The following is a 25731-nucleotide window of genomic DNA, read 5'->3' on the forward strand; positions in this document are numbered from 1 at the left end:
GCTGTAAGTAACATCACATTTGTGTGTGTGTAAGCAGTCTTTCCTTAAAAATGTAAAAGGTATGCTTCCAAAAAGAAAAACAGATAAATGTTTCAAAATAGCTGAGATCACACAAACATAAAATGTCGGTGTAGTCCAGTGCACTCATTTCTAATTTCAGTTTCACTGCTTAAACTACTGTGACTCCAATGATTTTACTGGACTGCTTATGCTTTAGTCACATGAGACAAGTCCATCACAGACTTCTACGAATATGTGTCTGTAGAAAAGCTTATGTACATTCCCCTTGGCAAGATAAGATTACTTTTCTTTTGTGATAAGAAATTATTTGGTCTAGGTTCTGATGTACAGGTCTACAGGTATATCATGTTTAAGTCTACTTAAAACAAACCAAACAAAAGCCCCTCAAAACTTTTAGCTAAAGTGGGGGAACCTACATAATTGCAACCTCATTATCTTCAAAAATCATACTGGATGCTGACCACTTCGCAGAGTTTCAGCTGTTAAGTCTGTTTTACGTAAAACAAGACCATGTTCTCGCAGTCTCTCTCAACCCTGTTTTGTTCTTCCTTTTCCCTTCCATTGCTCTGGGCATGGACTCAGTTCAGCTAAATTCTTTAACTATGTGTCTGATACAGAAGGAAGAAGGTGATATAGGCTTTTTGGGTTTTATTTGCCCATATTTAACCTCATGCATTAAGACTCGTATTTTTTTTTTCCTTCAGAAGCAGAGTAGAATTAAAGATGGTGAAGATTTTTCTAAATACATGTGTAACCCAAACAGTTCTACAGTGGTTTAAATAAACGCCCAATCTTGTCTTAGGATGTGCTACAGTTCTTTAGCAGTCCTGAGTTTTTTAACCAGCCCTAAGATTTTTGATGTGGAAGGAATATTGACTTTTCTTCTTGCTTTTTCAGAGCAAGAACTCTTCCAGCTCTTTCAGGATGCTGGTATACAGCTTTTGTGGAGTTTCCTGTGGATGGCATAAAATTAAAAGTGAACAATTTCTTTCATTTCATTTTGGGATTGTCCCACTTCCCTTTAGTGAACGCAATCAACTAAGCAATTTCCTAACAAGCAAATAACAGCTTAGGTTTCCATGGTGAACAGATTCCTTTCCAAACAGACACTGAATGATTGTGTACCCCACAACTAACACCAGTTTTTGTACCTGAAGTACCTTGACCAGCCTTAATAAGGAGCAGTCTCAACAAAAAGTAAATATAATTAAAAACCTACCACCCACTCCTTAAACCTATACCAGACATCAGAACATTGTTGTCCTACTCTTTTTTTGTCACCACTGTGGCTGGCAGGTGTCAGTGACAGTTTGCATTTGATACATGAAGGTGTAACTTCCCTTCCAGGCTCTTTCATAGAGTCCCAGATGCCCTCTGTATGTGTTTATTGTTTGTTTAAATGGTATAAACTTGGGTTTGGGGAGTGCCTTCTGTTACTGTGCTCCTGCCAGTATAGTACTTGGGGCCCTGGCCTCTTCTGGAGCAACCAGATGCAACTGTAGTTAAACTAATTGTTAGTAATATATGGGACTATTATTCTCATTCAGGTTTTTGTCACATTTTTCCTGACATACATCTTGCTGCTTATTCTGGAACTGGAATCTCAACATTTGCTATTGGCAAAGATGTGTTGTGGGCAGGACAGCAACCCGACAAATCCAAAACACTTGCATGGCTTTTGCAGCATGTGAAAGCAGGAAGGACAGAAGGCTGCAGATCAAAAATGTGAGACCTTGAAAGTGAAAAAGTAGCTGAAATTAAAAGGTTAGTTTCTGGCACTAACTGAAGTGAGACAAAGGAGAGGGAAGGATCCCCTGCTATAGATTTTAGTTATTTTTGTCGTTGCAGATGTTCCCTCTTCCTAACTGTTAGCATTTTCTCGTTGTTTCTGATTCCTCAGAAGTGAAGGATACTTACCCAGGACCAATTTTATGTCAGCAAAAATGTTTTTGGAATTCTTCTGAAGCACTGTTAAGTAATGGTCACCAATTAATATTAATCTAAGATTTCCTTGTAAATACTGCTGTTGACTCAAATAAAAGTGGACTGGTCATCTTCCTGGAAATATGCACTATTTTTCTCAGACTCTCTTCTTGGAACTATTAAAGGAATGGAGTCAGAGTTTTCATGAAACAGCAAGATGTGGCTCTCTCCGACAGAAAATATGAAGTAGTTTGCAAATAACTTTCAAATTCCACTTTGCAGATGTTTGATATGGGCTTGATTTTAACTACACCATCCAGGGACTGCTAGATGTTGTTGTACCTGTAGTACAGAAAAAAAAAAAAAAAAAGCAGACTTGTTTGCAATTTTAAACATGAAATTTAATGAGCAAAGTTAAGGTAGTCTCCAGATATTGTGTTGGTCCTTACAGGAAAGGTTGCCACTCCTTATACCACTACCAGGTCTGTTGTTGGCTCAGAGGTGATTAATGCTAGCTTACAGAGGTGCTTCTTATGAGAACTGCACAACTGCACTGAATGGCACAGGCTTGTAGGGGCTGGGGACCAGGCTGTAGTGGCTGGCTGGTCACTGGAAGCTGGATGGTGAGAAGGTTGCATTTCACCACTTATATTAGGAATATCTTCCCTATTCCTTCATGGTAACCTCACTTCCATCTTTCAGGCCCTCTTGAAGGTTTATTTCATGTTCTTAGCCTTCTAATTGAGCTTCACCCCTGTAATTTTTCCCTAGTGCTGCTTTTCTCTGTCATAATGTATTCATTCTGAATTAAATACGGATTAATATCATGTTCGAGTCTTGATCTAGCTTTCACCAATGCCATAGGATTTTTGGCATTTGTTTGGATTTCTTCTATTCTGCTATAAGACCTAATATGGGTTGCTAGCTTTCCTGAGGTGTGGATTGACCTTTCTTGTAAATTGAATAATTATATGATTATCTGCACAATATCTTTCAAGATTTTTTTTATATAAATGCCAGTGCTGGACATTTTCACCCATGACAGAGGAGTGGCTGAGGATGACTAAGTTATTTTTAAAACATCTTGCAGTGTATTTGTGTAGCAAATCTGAGCTCAGATAATGCAGTCTTTATGTTTGTGCCTGGTTTTTGAGATAGATGTCTGGAAGTGGAAACTTCTCTAATAACTACAGTTTCACAGCAGTAATAGAGATTGGTTTTGCATTATTATTTTCCAGGTGTCCTTTCAGAACCAATGAGTTCTCCAGTACAAGAAGCAGATGTGTCACCTTATGCACAGTACAACAGTGTGCCATTTCCCCAAGTTCAGCCTCAGATTTCATCACCGCCTTATTACCCCAACCTAGGCTTCTACCCTCCGCAGCATGAGGAATGGTATTCCCCTGGGATGTACGAACTCAGGAGATTACCCTCAGAGACGTTTTTCACCAGGGAGGCAGACATAATGGATATCCCTGCAGCCAAAAAACCTAGACTGGGTCACTCTACGGGAAGAGTGAAAGGAGAAGAGCTCTGTGTGGTCTGCGGTGACAAAGCCTCTGGGTACCACTACAACGCCCTTACTTGTGAAGGATGCAAAGGTAGGATGAAATCAATTACAGAATGCAATTCAGCTAATAAGCACAGTGGTTTGTGAGTATTTTTTTACTTTCTTGTTAATTTTATCCAAGTTGTTAAGCATTTTAGAGATCTACATTTTGATATTTTGTACCCTATTCTGTATTTTCCCCAAGACAGATTGGCAGTGTCTTCCACCACTGTCTTGTGATTATACATCACAGTATGCCAGCCTATGGCTCTCACCAATAGCTCTTGGTAAACTGAAAAACAACTTCTATGTGGAGCCTAGCAGCCTGGCTCTGCTGTCCACAGAGGCTGCTTATGGCATTCTCTGCCTGTGGAAGGAACCACACCCATGGAGGCCACTGGGAGTTCAGTGGCAGGGTGCCCTAGAAAATAGCTGTAAAACCAGCCCAGGTGCCTCCTGTAGTGTGCATTGAAAGGAAGTGAAAGCTGTCAGCCCCTACTGCAGCCCCCACCTCACAAAGGATATGATCTGTGTCTTCAGGCTTGTTAAATAAGAGGATTTCTAGTTCTAGACTTTCTTCTAGGGATAGCTGCTGTCTCCAGGGAGAAAGCTTCTTCAGGAAGCAGGTGGTATTTGTAGGACAACTATCTTGCTTCTTAGAAGAACAGTATTCACATGTTGGTATCAGGATAAATGGGATATAGAAAATCATTGCCATTATTGGAAACATGATTGCCAGATATTTTAGCAGAGAGGGAAAAAAGGTTATTCCAACTATTAAACCTGAAGATGGTTATTCTGTGACAGGGCTGATGTACAGAAAAATAGTGCCCCAGTTTTGCATTCTGTTCTGTGAATAAATATTTCATTATAATTTTTGTTCTACAGATAAAGGCTAAAGCATGGAAACTACTGAAGCACTAAAACATCTTTATGTGGAATTCACTGTCACAAACAGTGGACTTTGAACTAATTTTGGCCTTTTGCTTTATCTATCACAAAATCATTTGTGAGGAAACAACAGACCACACTAGTCAACCACTCTAAACATGAATACAGTCAAGAGTCACACAGTTTATCTCAGAAATTCCAATAAATAAGAGATTAGTTCCTTTCTGCTGTCTGTGTGAATAGTCTCCAAGTCAAAAACTATGAATTAACTCATATGAATGCTGTCATTACAAATCAGATTAAACTCAGTTTTGATGTGAAGATTCCAAGTAATGATACATTTATTCTGATAGTAAGCTATTCCTACTGTTTATTAACTTCATTATTAAATGTCTTAGCAACTTGTCAGACTTAAAATTGCAGACTTTGAAATTTCTAAAGAATGTTTCTAGGAGGGAGATTAAAAACCACCAGGCAACTATCCAGACCAAAACCCATACTGAAAGGAGGTATGCATCCACCTCCCTACTGATTCAGTTTGAATCACTCTATGTAACTATAATTTTACTGCTTTATTGGGGTAATCTATTTTATGTTTTTGTTCTGTTTCATGACTGCAACATCAATTACAAAGAATAGTACCCATGATCAAACACAGTAAAAGTTGAGTTATTTAAAGATAATGCATTCTGTTTCTACAATAAACTTTAGAGGTGATTAAAGTACCAGCTGATTCAGTAAAACAATATGCTGAGGACAGTAATTCTGTTTGACAAAATGAAGCAGAAACTATGTTTTCTAGACCTCTGATCATTTCTGTATATCTGTGGAATTTTTCACATTACCTTCAGAGCATGGAGACCAAAATTAGGCTCAGTACTTCAGTTGTGCTCTTATCAGTGCAGTAGAAGAACTATCTCCTGTGTCTGTGTCTCACTCCCAAGTATGAGATTAGCCCTTCTTTTTGGCAACAAGACTGTTAATTCATGCTCCATGTGTGTCCAAAATAACATGCTGATCCCTTTCTGCTCCACTGATGCTGTGGATGCTCTTATTCAAAGGGAGAGGTTTTGCACATATTTTTATGGGATTCAATCCTCTGTGATGAATATGTTAAGTTTTAAAAAAAAAAAAAATTCTTTCCTGGGTAATGCATTCAGCAACACCTTCCATTCTTTTTGGTTTTCTTTCTTGGGCAGAAGGAACAATATTAAGATCTTATTTGTTGTCTCTCATGAAAATATTCATCTGAAGATATTGGCAGGAGCATACACCGCTATATATTTTTTAATACATTACCATCCATTGACAAATATGTACAAACTATTTAATTAATATTTTATGTAACATTTACAGTAGAAGGAACCATGCACTATATTTAAACCTGCTACTGTAAAGGCCATCTCTGAGACAACCTATACAGACAGGTATCAAAGACATTCTGGTATAGCCTCAGCCTGCATAGTGATATTGGATTTTAAGGGCCATTTCCAGATGTTACAGAACAAATTTGACATAATGTTGTGCTTGTTTATTAAAGCCACAGAATCAGTTCTGCTGAAAGAAAAGGTCCCCATCTTTAAGGTTCCTTCCAACCCAAACTATGCTATAACCCTGTGAGTCATTGCAGGTTTGCATTATGAGTTTTTGCAGTATTCAAACCACTCCTGTGCTGCTCGATGTCTCTTACAACAGACTAAGAATTTTTCTTGCAAAGAAGGGTCCCTGCTTTAATCTTCTCCTCACTAACACCCACCACTGTGGGCAGAGGGAAGGAATGCCGAAAGAAGACTTGATAGTCTGTCAGAGCAGAGCAGGTGCTTTGTTAGCAATTGTGAACTTCAAAAACTTTTAAATTTAAAACCAATCAGGATGGCAAACAGAGATATTTCCAAAGCTTTCCTCTACACTTTTTACAGCTGTCCTCTTTCAACTTTCATGATTTCCATAAGAAAAAATCAGCATCAGTAACACTGGAGCCGCTCTACCATAATTAATCATATTCATGACTATCTAAGAGAACAAAGTGAATTCAACATTTCCAGCCAACATAAGCTTTTTGTAATTTGGCAAGATCAGATAAAAGTTAGACTGTGCCAGAAAAACCTTCAGCTTTTGGGGCTACTCACCCTTTGTTAGTTTAACATTTGCCATTTCTGACTTTTTAATTTTAGTAAAACTCCTCCTGTTATAGATAGTCACACATAAAGTATTTCAGACAGTTTAAGTTCATTTTGAATTAATAGTGAATAATATATATATAATTATCATTCATACCAAAATTTAATTTCAAAATTAATTATGAAGAAGTCTGTTCAACAAGATGATTTAAGAGTCACTTCACAATAAAACTGAAGCAAGAGTAAAGACTACTTTTTGCCAACAAAATTATTTTACTTTTCATTTCACATCATTTCACTTTTTCAAAACCTTTGTTTTCAAGAGAAAATATTTGACTGCTTGCATCTTTTTGGTTCCTAGCTTTTGTATCCATAATTTTGCATTCTTCTTTCACAGTCTTGCATATCTTTAAGAAATTCATTTACTTAAGCTCTTTTTCTTTGTTCCGCCATCAAGAAGCAAATGCACACCTTGTGGATAGGTTGAGTGATAAAGTCATCAATCAGTCTTAGAATGTCATAAATATTTGTGCAGAGCTTTTCAGCATTTACTACTAATTAATTTGTCATAAATTACAGGATTTAAAGTTAACAGAATTTATAAATTATATAAAGCAGATGCAGTTGCCTTTAACTGACAGTAAGAACCTACAGTTTAAATCCAGGCCTTTTTCTCCCTCCCCTGACCAGTAAACAGTAATATATTAAAAGCATGTGAATGATGAATAAAAATAATGCCTGGGGCTGCTGGAGGTTCTAAGTAATTTGCATTTCAAAAGAGACTGATGCCAGTCAACTGCATTTATTTGAAAAGCAGCCAATAAAATGGACAGCATGGAAAAGATTTCAAGCAGGAATTATTGCAGCTTCAGAGAAATGCCAGATTTTTTTTTACCAGGTAGTGGAATTGTTTTACTGGTTGCTACACATTGGTGCTTGGAAGAGATTATGCAATTATAAGAACATGGATCAAATTTGGGAAATTGTCATCTGACAATGGCAAAATCATCATGTCATCTATTATCTTGCTTAGATTCAGTGGGATGGTAACTTAGCTGTATGCATTCTGCAAATAGACAAATCCTTCAGATTCACATCCGAATTTTCTCTATGATTTGAATATGGGAGTTTGGGTCTTATCAAGTGCCTTTTTTAGTGCATCAAAGTGCCAGCTTGGAAAATGATGAGTTTATTGTGCCAGCCAGTGGTGATAAGAAAGCAAAAGATTTTGAATAGCTCTGGTTAATGTAAATTTACACAGGGCTCTAGTTTGAAGCACAGTAGAAATCAGTGATGTGCCAGTAGAAGCTCCCATGAGTTTATTTCAAAAACCTGCCCTCATATGGAAAGGAAAACTGATTCTCTCTGTATCTGATGCTAAATAGTCTCTGCTAAATGAAGAACAACATAAAAAGATTGTGATGGTACAGTGAGTCATGCTAAAAATTCAGGAAACAAAGACTGCCTGTGCAGGTGGAATTAGGTGACAGCTTAACTCATCAAGTGGACAATATTTAGTGAATAAGGCTGGAACATCTTGTAAACAGGGGAGGAGGCCACATGTACAACAGGCAATACAATGCAGACTCCTTATTAAACTTGAGGGTGGGTGAGCAGACCAGTACGTGGAGCTCCTGTTACTCCCAGGAACTGTGGGAAGGGTGATTAGGTACTCAACTCTTTCAGCATATCCTGTACCTTGAGAGACTTAACAGACTCATATTTTTTTTCACCAGCTATTTGTATGGTGTCACCCTCTGTCTCTAGTCCTGGTGCTCAGCCTGCTACCGGCAGGTTTCAGATTTGGGTCTGGATTTTCACAACATCCACAACTCTAGGACCTTAGTTGGGATTAATGTCTGTTTGGTGCCATGATTTATTGTGTTAATTTATTAAATTATATGACTTTGATATTGTTGTCAATACAAATATCAAGAGGGCAGTCATTCAGACACTGAAAGAAACTTGTGGCAGAACATGTGTCATTCAGAAAATCCAGTGCAGATGGAGGTGCTCTTCAACTTGATGACTTTGCTTCTTTGAGTGTTTTCTTTCATCTATTTCACTGCTGTGCTGTGCAGGATTCTTCAGAAGAAGTATCACAAAAAATGCAGTATACAAGTGTAAAAATGGAGGCAACTGCGAGATGGACATGTACATGAGAAGAAAATGCCAGGAGTGCCGTCTAAGGAAATGCAAGCAAATGGGCATGTTGGCTGAATGTATGTATACAGGTATTTGCATCATCGAGTCAGAGTGTGCATCAAATACTGTATTTGCTTAATTAGTCTGTTTTTAATAATTAAGGTATAAAATATGTCATTTGGCAGGTGGAAGGTGTATTAAAGATGATGCCATGCCTCTGCATCAAATCCTGTTGAAAAAGACAAACGCACATAGAAGCAATGGGATTTTGTTAGCAGTCAGGGATGCAAGGGTGTAGGAGCTGAGCAAATGGTGAAGGAAGGGCTATCCTGCACTAGATGACAGCTACAACTCTGCTTGAGTGGGAGGGAAGAGCAGTCAGGTTAAGCAAGTCTCCCAGGAGTGAGGAGTTCGCAGTGTTGGGGAAACCAGGGCAGGAAAGTCCTGGCACTTTTATTTCCTGCTCTTTCTGGGGCTCTCCCTGTCAAATTCTTGCTAGCCAAGTCCAAATTTTGGCAGACAAACAATACCATTTTCAAGAAAAGAGCAAGAATGTTGCTAGCAGGAAGTTTCTGTGGACTTGCTAAGTGTATGTTCCCAGACCTCACCCAGCAATCAGGAAAAGGCTGCTAAGGGCTAGCCCTTTTTTATAGTCTCATTAGCTTTTCTTATGGCACTATAGATTTTCCTGCCTTGCATATAGGCACATAGGTAGAACTGTCTCCAGAAATGAACCTGATGGATTTTAATAACGTTTCATATTACAGTAAATATTCTATTCAGATGAACCAGTTTATAAACTTTATTGAGCTTTAAACTGGATAACAGAGAATGACAGGGATATTTGAGTGCAACTTCGAACACGTTTAAAGCTCCTTTTTGAGTTACTGCACTATTTTTCCAAGCTTGCTCCTGAAAACAATCTGTATACATCTGCTATTCTGCCTTCCATGAATAGGACTACAATTTATTTTTCTTGATGGCTCCAATCACTTTAGCATACACATATGTGTGAAACCAATTTAGGTTCATACAGGAAATTAATCTACTTGGAATTTTTAATATATTTTTATCCTCTAATCTGATCAGAAGATGCTATATTAACTGTTGGTTGTGTGAGAAACAATAAGCTTCATCAATATTTGGAAGGCGTTGCCAGCATAATGTAATTAATCTTTCATTCTGCAAATTGAACAGGCTGCAAAGATCCTGAGATATGACATATTCTTGAGCAATACATAAATATGTGAGCACACAACACTGTGATGACAGAACTCAATGTGTCCTGCAGTGTCAGAGGAAAATAACTCCCCTGTGGACCTAATCTCTGATCCATTGTTCCAAAATTTTGAGGGTTTGAAATAGCTTGATTCACTCAGCGTGACAAAAGAAACAACCCATTGCTGAAAAAAACCAGGTCAGTGTAAATAATACTGACTGGGACCACATGAAACTTTTATACTGGTCTATCATTTTCACAAACTGGCATAAGTGAAATAAAAGCCAGTGCGTGCCACTGCCATCTGACTCTCTCTCTGCAATGGAAACGTGGGGTATCTTGTGTTGCTCATGACTTAACCATAAGCGTGCTCTAATGCACTGCAATGAGGATGTTTGGCAAGGCACTATTTAATGGCTTTTAAGTAGGAGTGTGCTGTATAATTGCTTTTAGTTCAAGGCAATACAGGACAGTATAACATGTAACTTCTAGTAGTATAGAGCATTTATGTGAAAAAATATGACTAGGAAATAAAAGGTTACCTTGAACTTTGTTTCAGTTGCGCATTTTGTAGGTTTGTAATTGCAGGTTCTGTGGGTTCTTTTCCCCCTCTGAACAAGGAGGTAGAGTATTATAAATATTTATGGCATGGCTACTCAACAATCCTACTCCTGCCCTCTATACACAAAGTACAGACAGACTAAAATTACTACCCATCAGTTTCAGTAATTTGCTGTCATTTTGGTCTAAACTGCAAATATTTGGGTGAAATGTCTACCTAGGGAAGACTCTGGTTCTGCAACTCTTCCTGGAATTTAATACCCATTGAAACCTAGATATCTCTGAGGTAAAAAGTAAAGTCCTGTCTCACACGAGTTTTTCAACTGACTTAAATGGAGCCAGAATAAGATGTCAAGCTAATACTCAGTAGCAGGAAGCATGAGAAAAATTTGTCTTAATGCTTGAGGCAAATGTAAAGCCAATTTTCCCTAAGAAGGCAGTAGACCAGACCCTAAGCTGGTGGTACAAAGCACAAGCCCATTAACACTACCAAAGGATGCACTGAATAATTTAGAAAAAGAAATCTATGGTGCTGTGTGGCACCGCAAATTACATGGCTCAATACCAATTATTATCTCCATCGTTCCTATTCCTTCCTTTCAAGGTATTATTTGCAGGTCTTATTTTAATCATGTAAATTTCCTCTTCTCTCAGCAGTTCAGGTAGCTTATTTTATATAGGGCTTAAACAGGAAATTAAAAACATTCACAACGAAATTCACTCTTTACATGGTATCTTCCTCCACATCATATACTCACCGAAAGAGCTTATTTTCCTGCTCTGCATTTTCAAAGATGAAGAATGGGAAGAATACTTGAAAGAAGCAAAGAAAGAAAGAAAGAAAGAAAAGAAAGAAAGTCAGTCCCATGCTGATGGGTTTATTTTTAGATGAATACTTAGCTGTTTACTTGTTCATTTGTGCTTTCTGACTGTCTTCCACAGCTTGTGTAGGGTACCTATTGTCCCTTTCTTTTGTTAGCACAAGCAAATTGATAATTTTTATGACATCCACTCAAGGATGCTCCCTGGTTCAAGGTACTGAAATGAAGTCTAGAACAAAACAAACAAACAAACAAACAAACCCTCCAAACCACAAGTGCAAAAATCTTTTTTCATTACGGCAAGAGAAACTCTGTAATAAAGCCAGGGTTTTATACAGTCCTCTAATACAATGAAAAGCAAAATAGCAAGACCAGCTGGTAAAGTTTTAAATAAATACATTTTAAAGGTACATTTGCCAGCCTGAATTACTTCTTACTCTTCATATTTAGCTGTTGGTTTATCCGTATAGTGACACAGTAGTAGATAAAGTCCTGGATCCACTCTTCTTAGTGGCCTTTCTCTCTGAAGATTCTGCACAACAGATATAATATTGTTTAAATATTATTGAAAATATCCAGTGCCCTTTGTGTAAAAACAGATGCACCTGGATTACTGTTTTGGATCAGATGAGGAGCAGATGAGGAGCACACTTCTGATGACAGTCTTCCAATTGCTCCTATTTTATTGAACTTTGGTTCTGGTCTTGGAGCACAGGAAGAGATTTTTTTTTGGATAAAACTAAACCAAAGGCATAATCCAGCACACTCCCATCACTAACGGGTTTTCTGTCTGTAAGAATAGATTAGAGCTGGTCCAAAGCAAGACCCGTGACATGCTCATTGTGTGGATGCTGGATCACCATAAACAACTGTTTTGCTCTGCAGATGAGCTCCATCTGGGCTAGACTACTCATTAGTGTGTACACAGCATGACTCATTAGACCAAAGATAATGACACATTCAGGAAATGATCTGCACAGGTAAGCGAGTTTGTTGGTGTAAAGGGCATTCACAGGCATGCCTATGTACCTATTTGGTGCCTGAGGCATATATAAATCAAATTGCTTTGTGTTGGATTATGTGTTCTAGGTCTGTTAACTGAGATACAGTGCAAGTCAAAAAGGCTCCGGAAAAATGTGAAGCAGCCCCCAGATCAGACAGTCAATGAAGATAATGACAGCCACGATGTCAAACAAGTAACATCTACAACTAAAATATATAGGGTAAGAGAATTCTTGTAACAGTACTGGTGGTTTTTGTTAAATGTGTCTAGTATAGTGAAAATAGAGTATTGCAAACTCTCTGGAGCCATCTCTATTAGTTAAAACTCGATCCTCCATCAAGCCAAGGAAGTACCTTGAGTAGAGAAGTCAAAACTCTATATATGCTGTAAAGCATCTATAAAATCCATACAGTATTTTTTCCATGGTACATATGTCAGGCATATATCACATACGGTGATGTGTGATAATAAAGCTTGAATATACCTAGTTATTTGCTAAACATTTCCTTATTTCTAATAATTAACTACACAAACCCATGCAGTTTAAAAACCTTATACACCTCTCTTCTGTACACTTCCATAAAAACCTCAGTGACAAGCAAACCTCTTATATGCTTGGTCTGAAGTGTGAAAAATAGAGGTATGGCTTTTGCCTAAAGCAAGAGATATTAGATCATTTCTATGACTGCATATCATGATGGGCTCTTTTTTTTCTTTTTCTTTTTGCCAGTATAGGAGAAAGTAGAGTTTACCCCAGAACAGCAGAACCTTCTTGATTATATCATGGATTCATACAGCAAACAACAAATACCACAGGAGGTGTCAAAAAAACTAGTAAGTATATTGATGAATTCATTTTTGAGATAGGGATAATGAAGCTGAGGATTACATGGCAAAAAATATTTGTAGTCAGCATAAATAGCTGTAGTAAGTAGTAGAGTGAACTTTGGGTAAAAGCTTACAGTTTAAGTATGCTCCAAGTGGGGCAGAATCTCTCCCATTCAGTCAACAGTTAGACCACATCTTTATCAAACTTAAATGTTAAGAAAAACTTTAAACTCTAGAATAACACATTTATGCTCAAATCTAACCTTTGTTGATTGGAGCTTTGTTTTTTGCCTTGTTAGTGTAGGCAGTGATTTGAGTTTGACTTGCTGTTGAGCTTCCTTTCTATGAAGACACCAGCCTGGGAGCTTGAAAATATTTAATTTTTTTTAACACAAATTCCAACATTTTCCAAGTTTTGATTTTTGTTTAATCCTCTCTTCTTTCTTTTTCCTCTATACACTCTAGAAATTCCATTTTCCTTTAAGAACTCCCAGCTTTCATGGTAGGATGGAAAAAGGCTGGGAAACAGGGAGAAGAGGAAAAAAGGGTTTTAAAGAGATACGTTTTTAAAATAAAACTGTAATGTTCAATCTTGAAAAACAAACAAAAAACCAAACAAACCAACCAAAAAAACCCAACCAAAACAAACTTAAAATGACAATTACTGTAGAAAATAATTTCCTAAGTCAACAGCTTTGAAAACCAGAACAAAGACACTTGCAGGGGAAGGGTTGAATAAGCCTTAACTAACTTGTGGAACTTATTTCCGTGGGAGACTGAAGAGGTCAAAAAAAGAAAAAATTGCCAAAAGAAATAGACAAATTCATTTATAGCAAGGCCTTTGTTTAAATATGATGATAACCATAAAAATTCTAGATCAATAAGTGCCTAAATCATTGCTAGACACTGAAAATAATATATATTCCAGAGAAAAGACACATTGTCTAATTCTTTTACTTCTTACATGGCCTTCCAAAATACTTGGTTTTGACAACCACTGGAGACAAATTACAGTGTTAGGTGGAATTCTTGCCTGGTCCCGCCTAAGAGTTTTTATATTTTATACTCTTAAATGTGAAATGTCAGTGAAAATTAACAGATTTTTTTTGTTTGATTTCTAACAGTTAAACGAGGAATTCAGTGCTGAAGGAAATTTTCTGATTTTAACAGAAATGGCTACCAGTCATGTGCAGGTTCTTGTGGAATTCACTAAAAAACTACCAGGTATACCCAGTGTTTTGGGGCAAATTTTGCTATTGCAAAGTTTAAATGCCTTTCAGTTGCCATTTGGCAATTGTGCATATTTTGAAGAGCATATAAAAATTCCTTCTCCTCCTCCACATTGTTCAGACACTGTCTAATGAAAAGGAGCTTTGTGCTCAGAAGAATAATATGCTGAATAATTCAAACTCTGCCTCTCTGAGATGTAGCACTCTTTACCTATTGACAAACAAAATGCTCAGAGAAGGGATTGTGTCTCTAAAGAGACACATAATTATTACATATATATAACATATACATTTTATGTATATATAATTATTTTCATTTATTGCTGCAATCTAATTACTGCTAACACTTGCCAGACTCTGCTTCCTGCTCTTTGCTGCCTTTCTAGCAATGCCTCTAGGTCATAATATCCACTGAATTGTGAGTCACACACAAAAAGTTGGTGGCACCAATATTTATGGTCCTTGCACTGTGTGTTATTGACAAGCACTGAAAATCTGAGTTTATCACTAGTATTTTTTAACTTCCAAGTTGATGTTACCTCAGTACTGAACACTGGACATGGTAGAGATTCTCTTTAATTAAGGAAGGCGCATTTTAACACTTAGCAGTACAAAACCAAGATTTTCCTGGTCCTTCTTCTGTGTCTCACAGGCTTGCTTTAAAGCCTGGTACTGCAGTTGTAACTGTATTTTTTAATGTTAACTGGGATACAGGCTTGTAGGAAGTGAAGAAGGGAGGAGATTTGTAATTGAAAGAGAAATGAATATTTAAAACACAGCAGGAAGCTTCTGTGTGAAACAGCATATTAGTCCAAAGGCAAGGTGAAATGTTTAAAATTAGGTGCTTCAAATGCTGATTTTTGCCATCAGAGCATGGAAAGCAGCATGGCTGTGGGAAACCCATATAGAGAGCTCTGGTGGAAACATGAAAGAAGATATTAGGGAGTAGGATAAGGCTAGACAAAATTCTACTGGTTATGCTACACCACTAGATTTTGCTTATCACATTCCTCTAAAAGTACCATGAACACTGGAACACATGTAATCCTCATACAATTTGGTGAAGTTCAAATATGTGTCATTTTCTGGAATCCAGGTTAGAATTTATGCAGCACTTGGCAACCCTACTGACACCAACATCAAGGTTACGCAAATGAGTGGCACCTCACGTGCAAGAATTTCAGGACAGAAAGAAGTGGGAACTTTCACCATTGCTGCCTGACTTATCTCTAATGTCTCCACAGGCTTCCAAACTCTTGATCATGAAGACCAGATTGCTTTGCTGAAGGGTTCAGCAGTAGAAGCCATGTTCCTCCGTTCAGCTGAGATCTTCAGCAGGAAACTTCCTACAGGACATACTGTCCTTTTAGAAGAAAGAATTCGCAATAGTGGTGAGTGTGTTGTTTAATGAGGAAAAAACAAACCACACCATTACACTTCTCTGTCAGTATTTGGCCCTTGGAAAGCTAGTAAAGTTGTTTATTAGCACTGAAACAGATTTATCTGAATGTTGTTCTTTATACTAACTAGAGCAAACCTAGCTCAGCCTTGAGTCTAAAGCTCAAAAGGTTAAGGTTTCTTTATAAATACATTGCAAGTATTATGAATAATGTTATATCAAATAAATGCAGTGCATGTCTCCAATCATAGACATGAAAGAACAGTGAAGAAGAAATATCACTATTATAATTTTTTCACATAAAGTGTGCTTTCAAAAGCAATCATTGTAAGAAGGAAAGAAAAAGTGATTTTAGGATGTTACTGGAGATGACTGAAGGGAACCACCTATTCTTAGGGTTAGTTTGGTAAAACTAAATGACACTGCAAAAGGTGTATAGAAGAGTTATAAACATGGTATGTTCTCAGTGTGTTTTCTGATTCTTAAGGTCCATCAAAGGCTCAGTGACTGATAAATTCCACTGGTTCTAGACATAAATCTTAATAATTATGAAAAGCCAAATGGTTCTAGATATTGCTTATTCCTTAAAGCAGGCAAAGCAGTATTTTGTCTTATTATGCATTCTTTGTGCTCCACTGATGCAATACTGAATGTTTTCCATTTTTCTGTATGGACCAGCAAGCTTTGTCTAAGCCTCAGCTACCTATCATTGAAAATTCAAATCACAGAATACAGAATATGCCAACAATTCTGAATCAGAGAGTCAGCTTATAGATTCTGGCTTCTGACTTTCTGTTTTAAGAGTCAGAAAGAGAAGAGACAGAAGAACATGTAAACTCAATACTAGTCATGAAAATGGGCATGAACTCAGTTCTGAAACTCTTAATCAGAAAGTACTACTGATGTATGCAAAATTAAACCAATACTTATATATTGGAAACACTGAAAAGGAGTTAGAAAATTTAATAATAATTCATTTGTTGCAGGTATGTATTTATTTTGCCTTAGCACACTTATTTATAGGTTAATATTTAGTAGTTTTTTATATTTCTTTCATTTTGATTGATTGTAAGAGGGTACTGTTTGATGGACTGGAAATGACGACTTCCAGAGTGATATGAATAGCTCCTTGTCCAGGTTCTGCAGGCAGATAAGCATGTCAAGAAGGCCAGATGTATTTCCTGGAAACTGTATTGAGTGTATCCAAATCTCTTCATTAAGAGATTTTTCTATTGGTTTATAACCTAAATTTTTTATAAAAATAGGTCTTAGAGAAATTAATCCATATGGCTACATGATTACTGAAAACTTCTCTCCTCTAATCTGTACAGTGAGTGTCATCCTTCTTGTTCAAGGTATCCACTGTTCATAAAAAAATCAGAAGCAGAGGAAATACTTAATCCAGACCATTACATAAGCCATTATGTCATACCAATAATTTTTCCTTAGTCGTAATTTTAAAATATTCTGTTAATTCTCTGCAACTGCTGAATCCAGATAAGATGCAATATTATTTTTTGCAAGTTTGTATTAGACTTAATGATAACACTTCACAACACTGCTGGCTGGAATATTACATTGCATTCTGCATTAGTATTATTTACTTGTCATGAAGCAGATTTGAAAAATAGCATTTTGTGTAGGAGAAAATGTCAAGACAAGTAACCATGTTAAATGTGGTATTGTTTACTCCAAAGAAAGATTTCCTGCAATTCTTTTTTTCTGGGGGTAAAAAAACCCTCCAAGGTAAATTAAAAATGGATTCTGGATCAGACCAAAAACCTAGGCTGAATAGTTCCCAAGAAATGAAACACAATAACATTTTTAATGTGTATATATATATATATATATATGCATGTTTCTTTTTGCCCTTGGAAAAGGTTTTCTAAAACATCTTCCCTGAAGCCAGGCTCAAGTTGGAGACATAAGAGGAAATACTGCTGGAATTTCTCCCTCCCTATATTACAGAAGGATAATGCATTATCCAGCTTACTGCTGCTGACTGCATTCTTTCCTTCTATTAAAAGGCAGAATAGAGAACAAAGTACCCTTTTCCATATATTTTATTTCTCCACTCTGTGCAAGTTCAAGCCTACTTAAAAAGATTTTCCTTGACTGCTTTTAATGGGGCTGTGACAGTAAACAACAAAAGCAGCTTGTAAATCTTTGCACTGTAGCACTGTTAACTTAATTGCTGTACTAAACCTATTTAAATAAATAAAACTTAAAAATAGTTTTAAAATACCTACTACTGAAATAGCTTATTTTTGTGGCTTAAATCCTCATAATTTTCAGGTGTTGCAAGTTTAAAAAAAATTAAAGAAAAGCATCCAAATTCTTCTGTTATCGTTGTTTACACATATGGCTTTCAAAAACATTAAGTATTATATATTAAAAATAATAAATATACATGTCATAAGACTCAACATCAGGACTCTGGGTTGAATAGTAACCTGTACCAAACGTGACATCAGGGTAGAAATGTAAACAGTCTTTTCCGGCCTTAACCAGTAAGGACAAACACTACTAAAAGTTGCAGCTGGCCATTATGTTATAGACTGGTCCAAGAGATAAGACTGCCAGAAGAGATTAAACATTTTTTTTTTTACAAACACCTCACTGGAAAAAAAAAAAAAAAGACTAAATGCAGTGAACTGAAACTTACAAAGAAAATAGAGAACAGCAGAAGAAATTCAGTGATGGTTGAATGAGAGTTTAAAAATTAAGTTTATAGGTGATAAATGGAAAAACAGTATCAAGATTATTCATGGCTCCTAGTGAGATCCTAAACACTGTCACGCCAGCAGCCACAAAATATTGGTGTTAGTCAGAACTTCTGTCTGCATATTTTTAGGTGCAGACAAATGCCTAAATATCACATAAGTCCTATTGTCAAACCTTGATGCTTCTATCCATAAAATCAGGGAGGGTGATGGTGATCCTGCCTAAAAGTCACAAGCTGTCCAGATATGTCACCAGCCACCAAGTCCACTTTGAAGCTGCTCTCTTGTATTAATATTTATGCCTTCCCCAGTTTGATTGTATGGAATGGTTTGTTGGTTTTTTTCTGATATAGAAGTCAGAGATTTGGTGGTGATGACCTTTGAGCATTATCAGCGTTCATTTTCATTCTCATGCTGATGAGGTGCATTTTTATTTCTTAGCTTGCACATATTGCTCAAGTCCTGTTGCATGTCAGAGACTGTGCCCTGATGGTCTTTCTTCATAAGGTGTTATGGAAAATATTACATTAGCTGCTCCTGTGACTGAAATCTTCTCCTACTCACCCTAATGTTAAGACTTTATGAAAAATACAGACATTTTATTTAATATTATTGAGAATTTGTGCCATTTATCTTAGTAGATGCTTCATTATGCATACACCACATTGTGACTGACTCTTTCTGTGAAAGGCTGACATCCTAGTAATTTAATGCTTAGATTTTTTTCTGTTATTTTGAAGGTAAATTCTCCCCATTATTGAGCAGTACAGTATTGTTAAAAAACAGTGCTGAGATAGTGAATTATTTTCTCAGTGAGCATTTGTAGTTTGTTTTCCTAAGGATACCAACTTTCAGTGGTCATGAACAGACAGGGATTTTTATTTCATCATTTTATTCTACAGAGCTGTTCTACGAATTTGAGTATTGGGAAATGAGATACTATCTGATATTAACAGAAATGGAAGAATCTGGACACAAATTTTAGATTGGCAGCAGGACAACTGACATTGTTAAATACACTGTTGTCTTCCTGGATGGGTTACAGGTGCTGAAGTACAGTCAGATCCAAGGAAAAAAAAGAATTAGCTACACTTTCAAACCACTGGCAAGAGGCCACCTTTTGCCATTGAATGGGGGATACAGAGTTCCCATTAATTTGGACAAGAGATTCCTGCAACCAAAGGCAAAATTTGCTATCAGAACCATGGAGAGCTAATCACTTCCATTGTCTTTGGCTTTTATCATTTGGTTATTGGTACTGAGTAATGGTGGTGTTTCAAACCCCCATTGTACTGGGGTTTGTGCAGAGAAACAAAATGAAATTATCTTCACTGATGAGTCCAAAGTGTCTAACCCTTGAAACAGTCACGTGCATCCTCATGGAAAGACACACCATTCTGTGACTCAACTCAAAACTGGCACACTGCCTAAAACATTTAGAAATTAGGACCACTTTAAATTGCAGAATATCAGAAAGAGCTTTTCTGTTTGCATACCTTTCCCACACGTTGAGTTAGCCAGTGCTATGTTCCTGAATTACAAATAAAGTCGCTGAAAGTATTTCAATTATATCTGCAGAGTAGATTTATACCCATGAAAACAAGAACAGATCTCAGGGACTCAGTCTCTTTTCGTCTATGTAAGCATGCTTCTCCAGGCCAAAAACTCATTTAGACTCTACCTACAAAGACAAGCTCAAGGCAGTGCAGATGCTGCTGCTCTGTGCCAGACCCAATTTGTCTCCTGATTGCAAGCACTCAGGCTACTGCCAAAAGATGGTATGTGACAATGTCATTTGCACCCTCCTTGCAGGTTTGGTTGGGGTTTTTTCTAACTAAGGTTTCTTTGCTTGCAATACTGAGTTCACAGAAGTCCTATGGATTGCTTTAAAGGAGATGGAGTTTTGCTATCCTGATTCTGAGTTCTCCTTGACACATGCTAACTTCTCATTTAAGTTAGCCATTTAATCCCTACAAGATGGTGACAGACAGAGGAGAGGTCATGTGCACTGCTCCAGTGTGTCTTCTCTACCAGATAGATTTTCCCCTATTCGGCATCAATGGGGTGAATTTGGTCAGTGTTTAAAGGGCCACTGATACATTTGAATAGCTCAGAAGGGAGAGCTCATAAGCAGCATGGAAAGTAGTTCTGGTAGATAAAATACTGTGCAAGATAAAATGTAAGTTTGCAAGTAATTAAAATATTTTATTTGCATAAAGCAGCTGCTAATATACCCTTGTTTTCATATCCACTGCCACCTCCATGTTTATCAAGAAAAAGATCTCTTTATCTATATTAATAACACAGCTCTAGTTACTGTTAATTAGTACATACTATCAAGCTTTCTTCTTGCAATAGATTAATTATTCAGTTTTATCAAACAGAGAAGATAGGAGTGAGAATACTGTTTCAAAAAGCTGGCAATACTGACTTGATATCACACTAAAACCACCTACCCCAGGATTACATTAACCAGATAATTATTTATGGCCTGAAACTGCAAACCTTATGAAAGCATCAGTCATCTTAACTTTATAGAGAAAACATAGCAACGAAACTCTAAAAAAGGCAGGGTCTAAAGCAACGCTGTGTCTTAACCTACAAATGGGGATGAAATTACCCAAGTAAGGGGTGCTCAATGAATAATGTTCATGGGTTTAAATCTGCTCTAATCTGATGCTGCAAGGCTGTACTCGGTAAAGCTCATATTTCTGATTGACTACACTTGGGTTTACAGCAAGTCATGCATAAACACAGAGAAATCAATCAAATGATCTGTAGTATCTTCTGCAGATGATTGAGTGGGGCTGGTTGTCAGGTAGAAATCTGTGCAATTCAGAATGATGCCCAAGGACCCGTGAAGGACGAGCATGTTCTTATTGCCGTAATGCTGCGTGAAACAAAGTTTTGAAACCTTTTTGAAATAAGCATTAGGAAGGAGGCACCATTAGCACTGACCAGGAAGCTCTGCCTGCCTGGCACAGCACAGTGCAGGGCTCTTGGCTGATTTAGATAAAGAGGGTTAAACAGAACTAATTTTTCTATTCTTATTGAGGCCAGAAATATAACTATATTTATTTGATTTTTTTCTCACTTTTGGGGTATAAGTTGCAACAATGGCATTGGGAAAGTCATGTAATTTATTTCTTCTCTAGTGTTTCCCATTACAAGTGCCAAATCGCCTTTAATTCTTGTTCTAATAATCTGAAGTGACAACATATTTTACAGTAGCTAAGAAAAAGAAAGTAAGAACCACAAACATCTGTTTCCTGTGTTTTCTGCTTTTTTTTTCTTTCTGTTGGAGCTTATTAAATCCAAACTGAAGCATTTCAATCACATTAGAAAACAGCCCCCTCTTGTGACGGAAGAGCAATTTGCGTAATGTGCAAACGATGATAGGAAACCACAGCACAGATGGGATGATGACAAAACTAGTAACTAATAGAAAATTCCATTATCCTAGTCTCAAAGTTGCTCATTTTGCATGGTTTTGTTAATAATTGTCTTGTGATATATATCGGTTTAAAGATTTCAGCATTCTATTCTCTTTAGTAAAAGTTGAAAGGTAAATCAGTTGCATTGCCGAAACACCCCTTTTTATTCCCTTTCATCTCTTCTATTTTGTTTTATTTCTCTGTTTGGAGTACAGTAATGCAGAGAAGTTCTTTGCCATAATTTCACTTGTTTCCACATCTATACTCATTTTTTGCTTCACTCATCCATACTTTAGTTTATTAGGGTTAGCTTATAAGCTTTGTGAAACAGGGATTGTTTTCCTACGTGCTTATGCAGTGTTTGAACCAGTGAGGACCTGAATTAATTATTCCTCACTTTGTTCCCCAGCATCATTTTCACCCAGCCTCAGCTATATCAACAGCAGGACTTCAAGAGTTTGTGGTCAGCAAGACAATAAATTCATCCAGCTGAAAGCTAACCTGACTTTCAAAAAAAAAAAAAAAAAGGAGAGAGAAAAAAAGAATCAAATTATGAATATGAGAAGCAAATGATGGGAGTCTTAGTCACAGCCCAGTTCCTCCTATTTATTGTCTGCTGCCAAAACGACTGTGCCCAGCGGCACGATACCTTGCACAGAGACTTCTAAAAATATCAAGTTTGTCTTGGACTTTTCTCATGTCATTGCTGAGTTACTAACTTCCATGAAAGGAATTCATTTGCTCTGCTTTAAGGCTCAGATTTTTTTCCTGTTTCTAGTTTCATGCAAACTTTAAGACTTTGGTGTGCCATAGGTATGTGTTACTTCTATATTGTAAGGAACTTTGGAGTTTAAAACCGCCCAGGAGAGAGACAGGCAGTTCCCCAAAAGTTAGCAATAACAAGTGTTCAAAATTTGAAATAGTTAATGCTGATGACTAACAACATAATCCTCGCAGAACATTAAAATCTCTGACTATTGTTTGCTCTGTAAAAAGCTCCAGCTGTGTTACTAACTTCTACAGGACGAGCTGACCTGCATCATATATATCTGCTTAATTAACTTAGGCTCAGTAGTGTTGAACTCATTACAAAACCAAAATTTGTGGCTTGTAATCTGAAGTGAATATAGGTTGCTCATGTCATGTGTTTAAACACATGACTCAGCCATGAAATAAACCACACCCTGTAAGACCATTCTTTCACCGTTGGGACACATAACTATTCCACTGGATGAAGTAAATTCATTGTCACAGCAAAATGTGACTGTTTCACGGTTAAGTCAAGTGACTTTATGTTTCCTTTGTTTGAGTTCCACCTGGTGAGTTTCATTTTGACTTTCCCCTGTTGGAGACACTCCAAACATAACCAGTCCCGGACTTTAGCTTTGTGTTGTACTGAGCACTCAAACCTGCAATATTTCATGCAATTTCCACACCAAGTTATAAAGGCTTCTCCTAAAACAGCTCAAAAATAAGAGTAAAACTACAAGAGATCCTATGGCACTCATGTATGGCAACAGAGGAGGTTTCCATCTTTTCAGCCAAGGAAGGCCAAAAGGCTTTTGCTGCAGAACTCCTGGTTTGGATGTCTACACTTCATCAGTGCCACCATTTCAGAGCTGCAAGCAGCTGCTGTCAATAATCTAGTGTCTGCTCTGAGTGACTCATACATCATTTTGAAAAATAATAATTTTGATGTCACAGGACCTACTTCCCTTTTACACGAAAGAGCAGAATGGAGTACATCTGTAATTTAAGGCTAAGTAAGAACATTGTGACCTGATGACAAAGTCAGTAAGAGGAAGCCCCATTGACATGCCGCAATTTGGTAACCTCAAAAGGGTTCGCTGATGGTGAGAGAATCACATAATCCCATGCTTAAATTTGGCTGGATTTTAGTTATTTATGGCTCTATATTTTATAATACACTATTTTATGCTTTAAAGTAGTAGTAGTTGCAGGCAAGTTGATCTTGGACTACAGATAATCCTAGACCTAACTAAAGTTTCATGCTATATAGAAGGAGTAATTAAGTGTCTCTGTGGAGATGACTGAAGCAACTGCCTGAGGCAGTTAGCTGTAGAGTAGAGTTGGGCTAGAGTTAAACCATATGCCCTGAGAGAATTATTAATGCAGAGACAGGGAACATGGGGACTGCTTCGAAAAGAGGAGGCAGTTAGAATATCAGACAGTGAGGAAACCATGTATGAGACTTGTCCTGAAGAGCCAGATGAACATACCTGTAGAGGAAAATTAATTATTTGAAAGACTTTGAAACCATGCAAAAAGGAATTACCAGTACTTGCCCATGTCTAGTCTGCTCTAGAAAACAAGGATATGCTCACACTTTCGTAATTGTCTTGCATCAGGTCTGATTTGTGTAGTAAATTTCTCCCACCAAGACAATAATTATGAAATAAAAAATAATTGCTATATAGCAATAAATTGGATTGTTTCAATAATTAAGTAATATTATAACTTTTTTCCCTCCCACAGGTATTTCAGACGAATTCATAACTCCCATGTTTAATTTTTACAAAAGCATTGGAGAGCTAAAGATGACACAGGAAGAATATGCACTGCTCACAGCCATAGTTATCCTGTCTCCAGGTAACTTCCTATCCGGAATTAAATATTTGTGATTCTGGGAAGAAAGCACGCAGAGCGTGATCTTGCATTCTACATGGAGTGAGCATACATGCTTATTCAGTATATTTAGTTGTTAAACCAGAAAACAAGTACACAAATCCGAACACCAAATGTCCTGTTACATCATTTTGTTTTGCATACAAGGAAAAGAGTGGTTAAATACTCTGCTTAAAAAAATTAGTGGTGTCTCTTCACTGCTTAGCACAACAGGCTTCTTCCTTCAGAAAATCCCATGTGGTTACATGCTCATCACTACTGACAATTGTGGAATGTCACATTTTTAGAGGGAAATTGGGAAACCCTATAACTTAGAATAGAATAAAGCAATGAAGGTCTTCATCCTTTGCTGGACAAACACCAGATGCCAAGAGCAGAACCACAGTAGCAAGTTGCCCTCTTGACTATTAAATTGTTGAAAACAGACCTTTTGGAAGTATTGGCATGATAGCATCTCTGCCCTCGTTACAGGCTCTGCCATGAAATCTAATTCTTTGGCAACGCAAAGCTAACCATCTCTACGTACAGAATATAGAAAAACTGTATAGTGCATCAAACAAACTGACTATCACAGGAATGGGAGAAGAGAAGTTTGATGCTTCAGGGTAAAAGATGGACAGTGAGGTTTCCAAATCAGGTTTCATGGAAGATGGGAAGGTGAAGCATTTCTATCACTCTTTGAATCAGTGTGTCTCAGGAAATTATTTTACATTAAAGATTTCAGTGACAAACCCCCATCCTCCTCTTTTCCTCCCTCTCCAAGTACCCAAACACATACTTCCATACGAACAAAATAAAAGGACAAGTATTTTCTAACAAAGAAATTTCATCTGAGGATGAAGATGTTTGATTTTGCCCCGGTGACCCACTTGTAACCTCTCTGTACTGGCCAAATTCCCTGGGAGTACTACACCTCCAAGGACTTATGCTGCATTGCTCAGTTGCTGCAGTGCATCACAAAACATACTCAGGTGCAGAACCACATGGGGATATGATGATAAAACCCCAGTGAAACATTGCAGAGCTAAAACACTTTGGTTTTTGAGAAAGTTAAAAGTTTTCCCTAGCCAGAAGTGGGAAGTTTACATGAAAACCCCAATGTAAAAATACAATGTTAAGCATTTTTATTTCCTCTTAATTTGAAAATTAAGATATATTCTTGGTAGGTGTGAACATCAGTGGCCCGTGTAAATATTTGAATATTTTTATATTATCAGTG

The 25731-nt window shown here is 37.1% G+C and overlaps 1 protein-coding gene across 7 annotated transcripts in view; it reads left to right on the forward strand.

Moving 5' to 3' along the window:
• Positions 1-25731, forward strand: part of NR1H4 (nuclear receptor subfamily 1 group H member 4) — a 45031-nt gene that overhangs the window by 18448 nt on the left and 852 nt on the right. For 6 of the 7 annotated variants that reach the window (XM_017804547.1, XM_017804545.1, XM_017804544.1 and 3 more), the window contains 7 exons: positions 3183-3545; positions 8586-8738; positions 12340-12473; positions 12989-13087; positions 14206-14305; positions 15555-15701; positions 24363-24476. In XM_017804547.1, the coding sequence (XP_017660036.1) occupies positions 3183-3545; positions 8586-8738; positions 12340-12473; positions 12989-13087; positions 14206-14305; positions 15555-15701; positions 24363-24476 (1110 nt within the window). The remainder of the gene's footprint in view (positions 1-3182; positions 3546-8585; positions 8739-12339; positions 12474-12988; positions 13088-14205; positions 14306-15554; positions 15702-24362; positions 24477-25731) is intronic. The other variant, XM_017804549.1, reaches the window with a different exon arrangement.

Source organism: Lepidothrix coronata, unplaced genomic scaffold (genome assembly GCF_001604755.1).
Source record: "Lepidothrix coronata isolate B3197 unplaced genomic scaffold, Lepidothrix_coronata-1.0 Scaffold9, whole genome shotgun sequence".
NCBI lineage: Eukaryota > Metazoa > Chordata > Aves > Passeriformes > Pipridae > Lepidothrix > Lepidothrix coronata.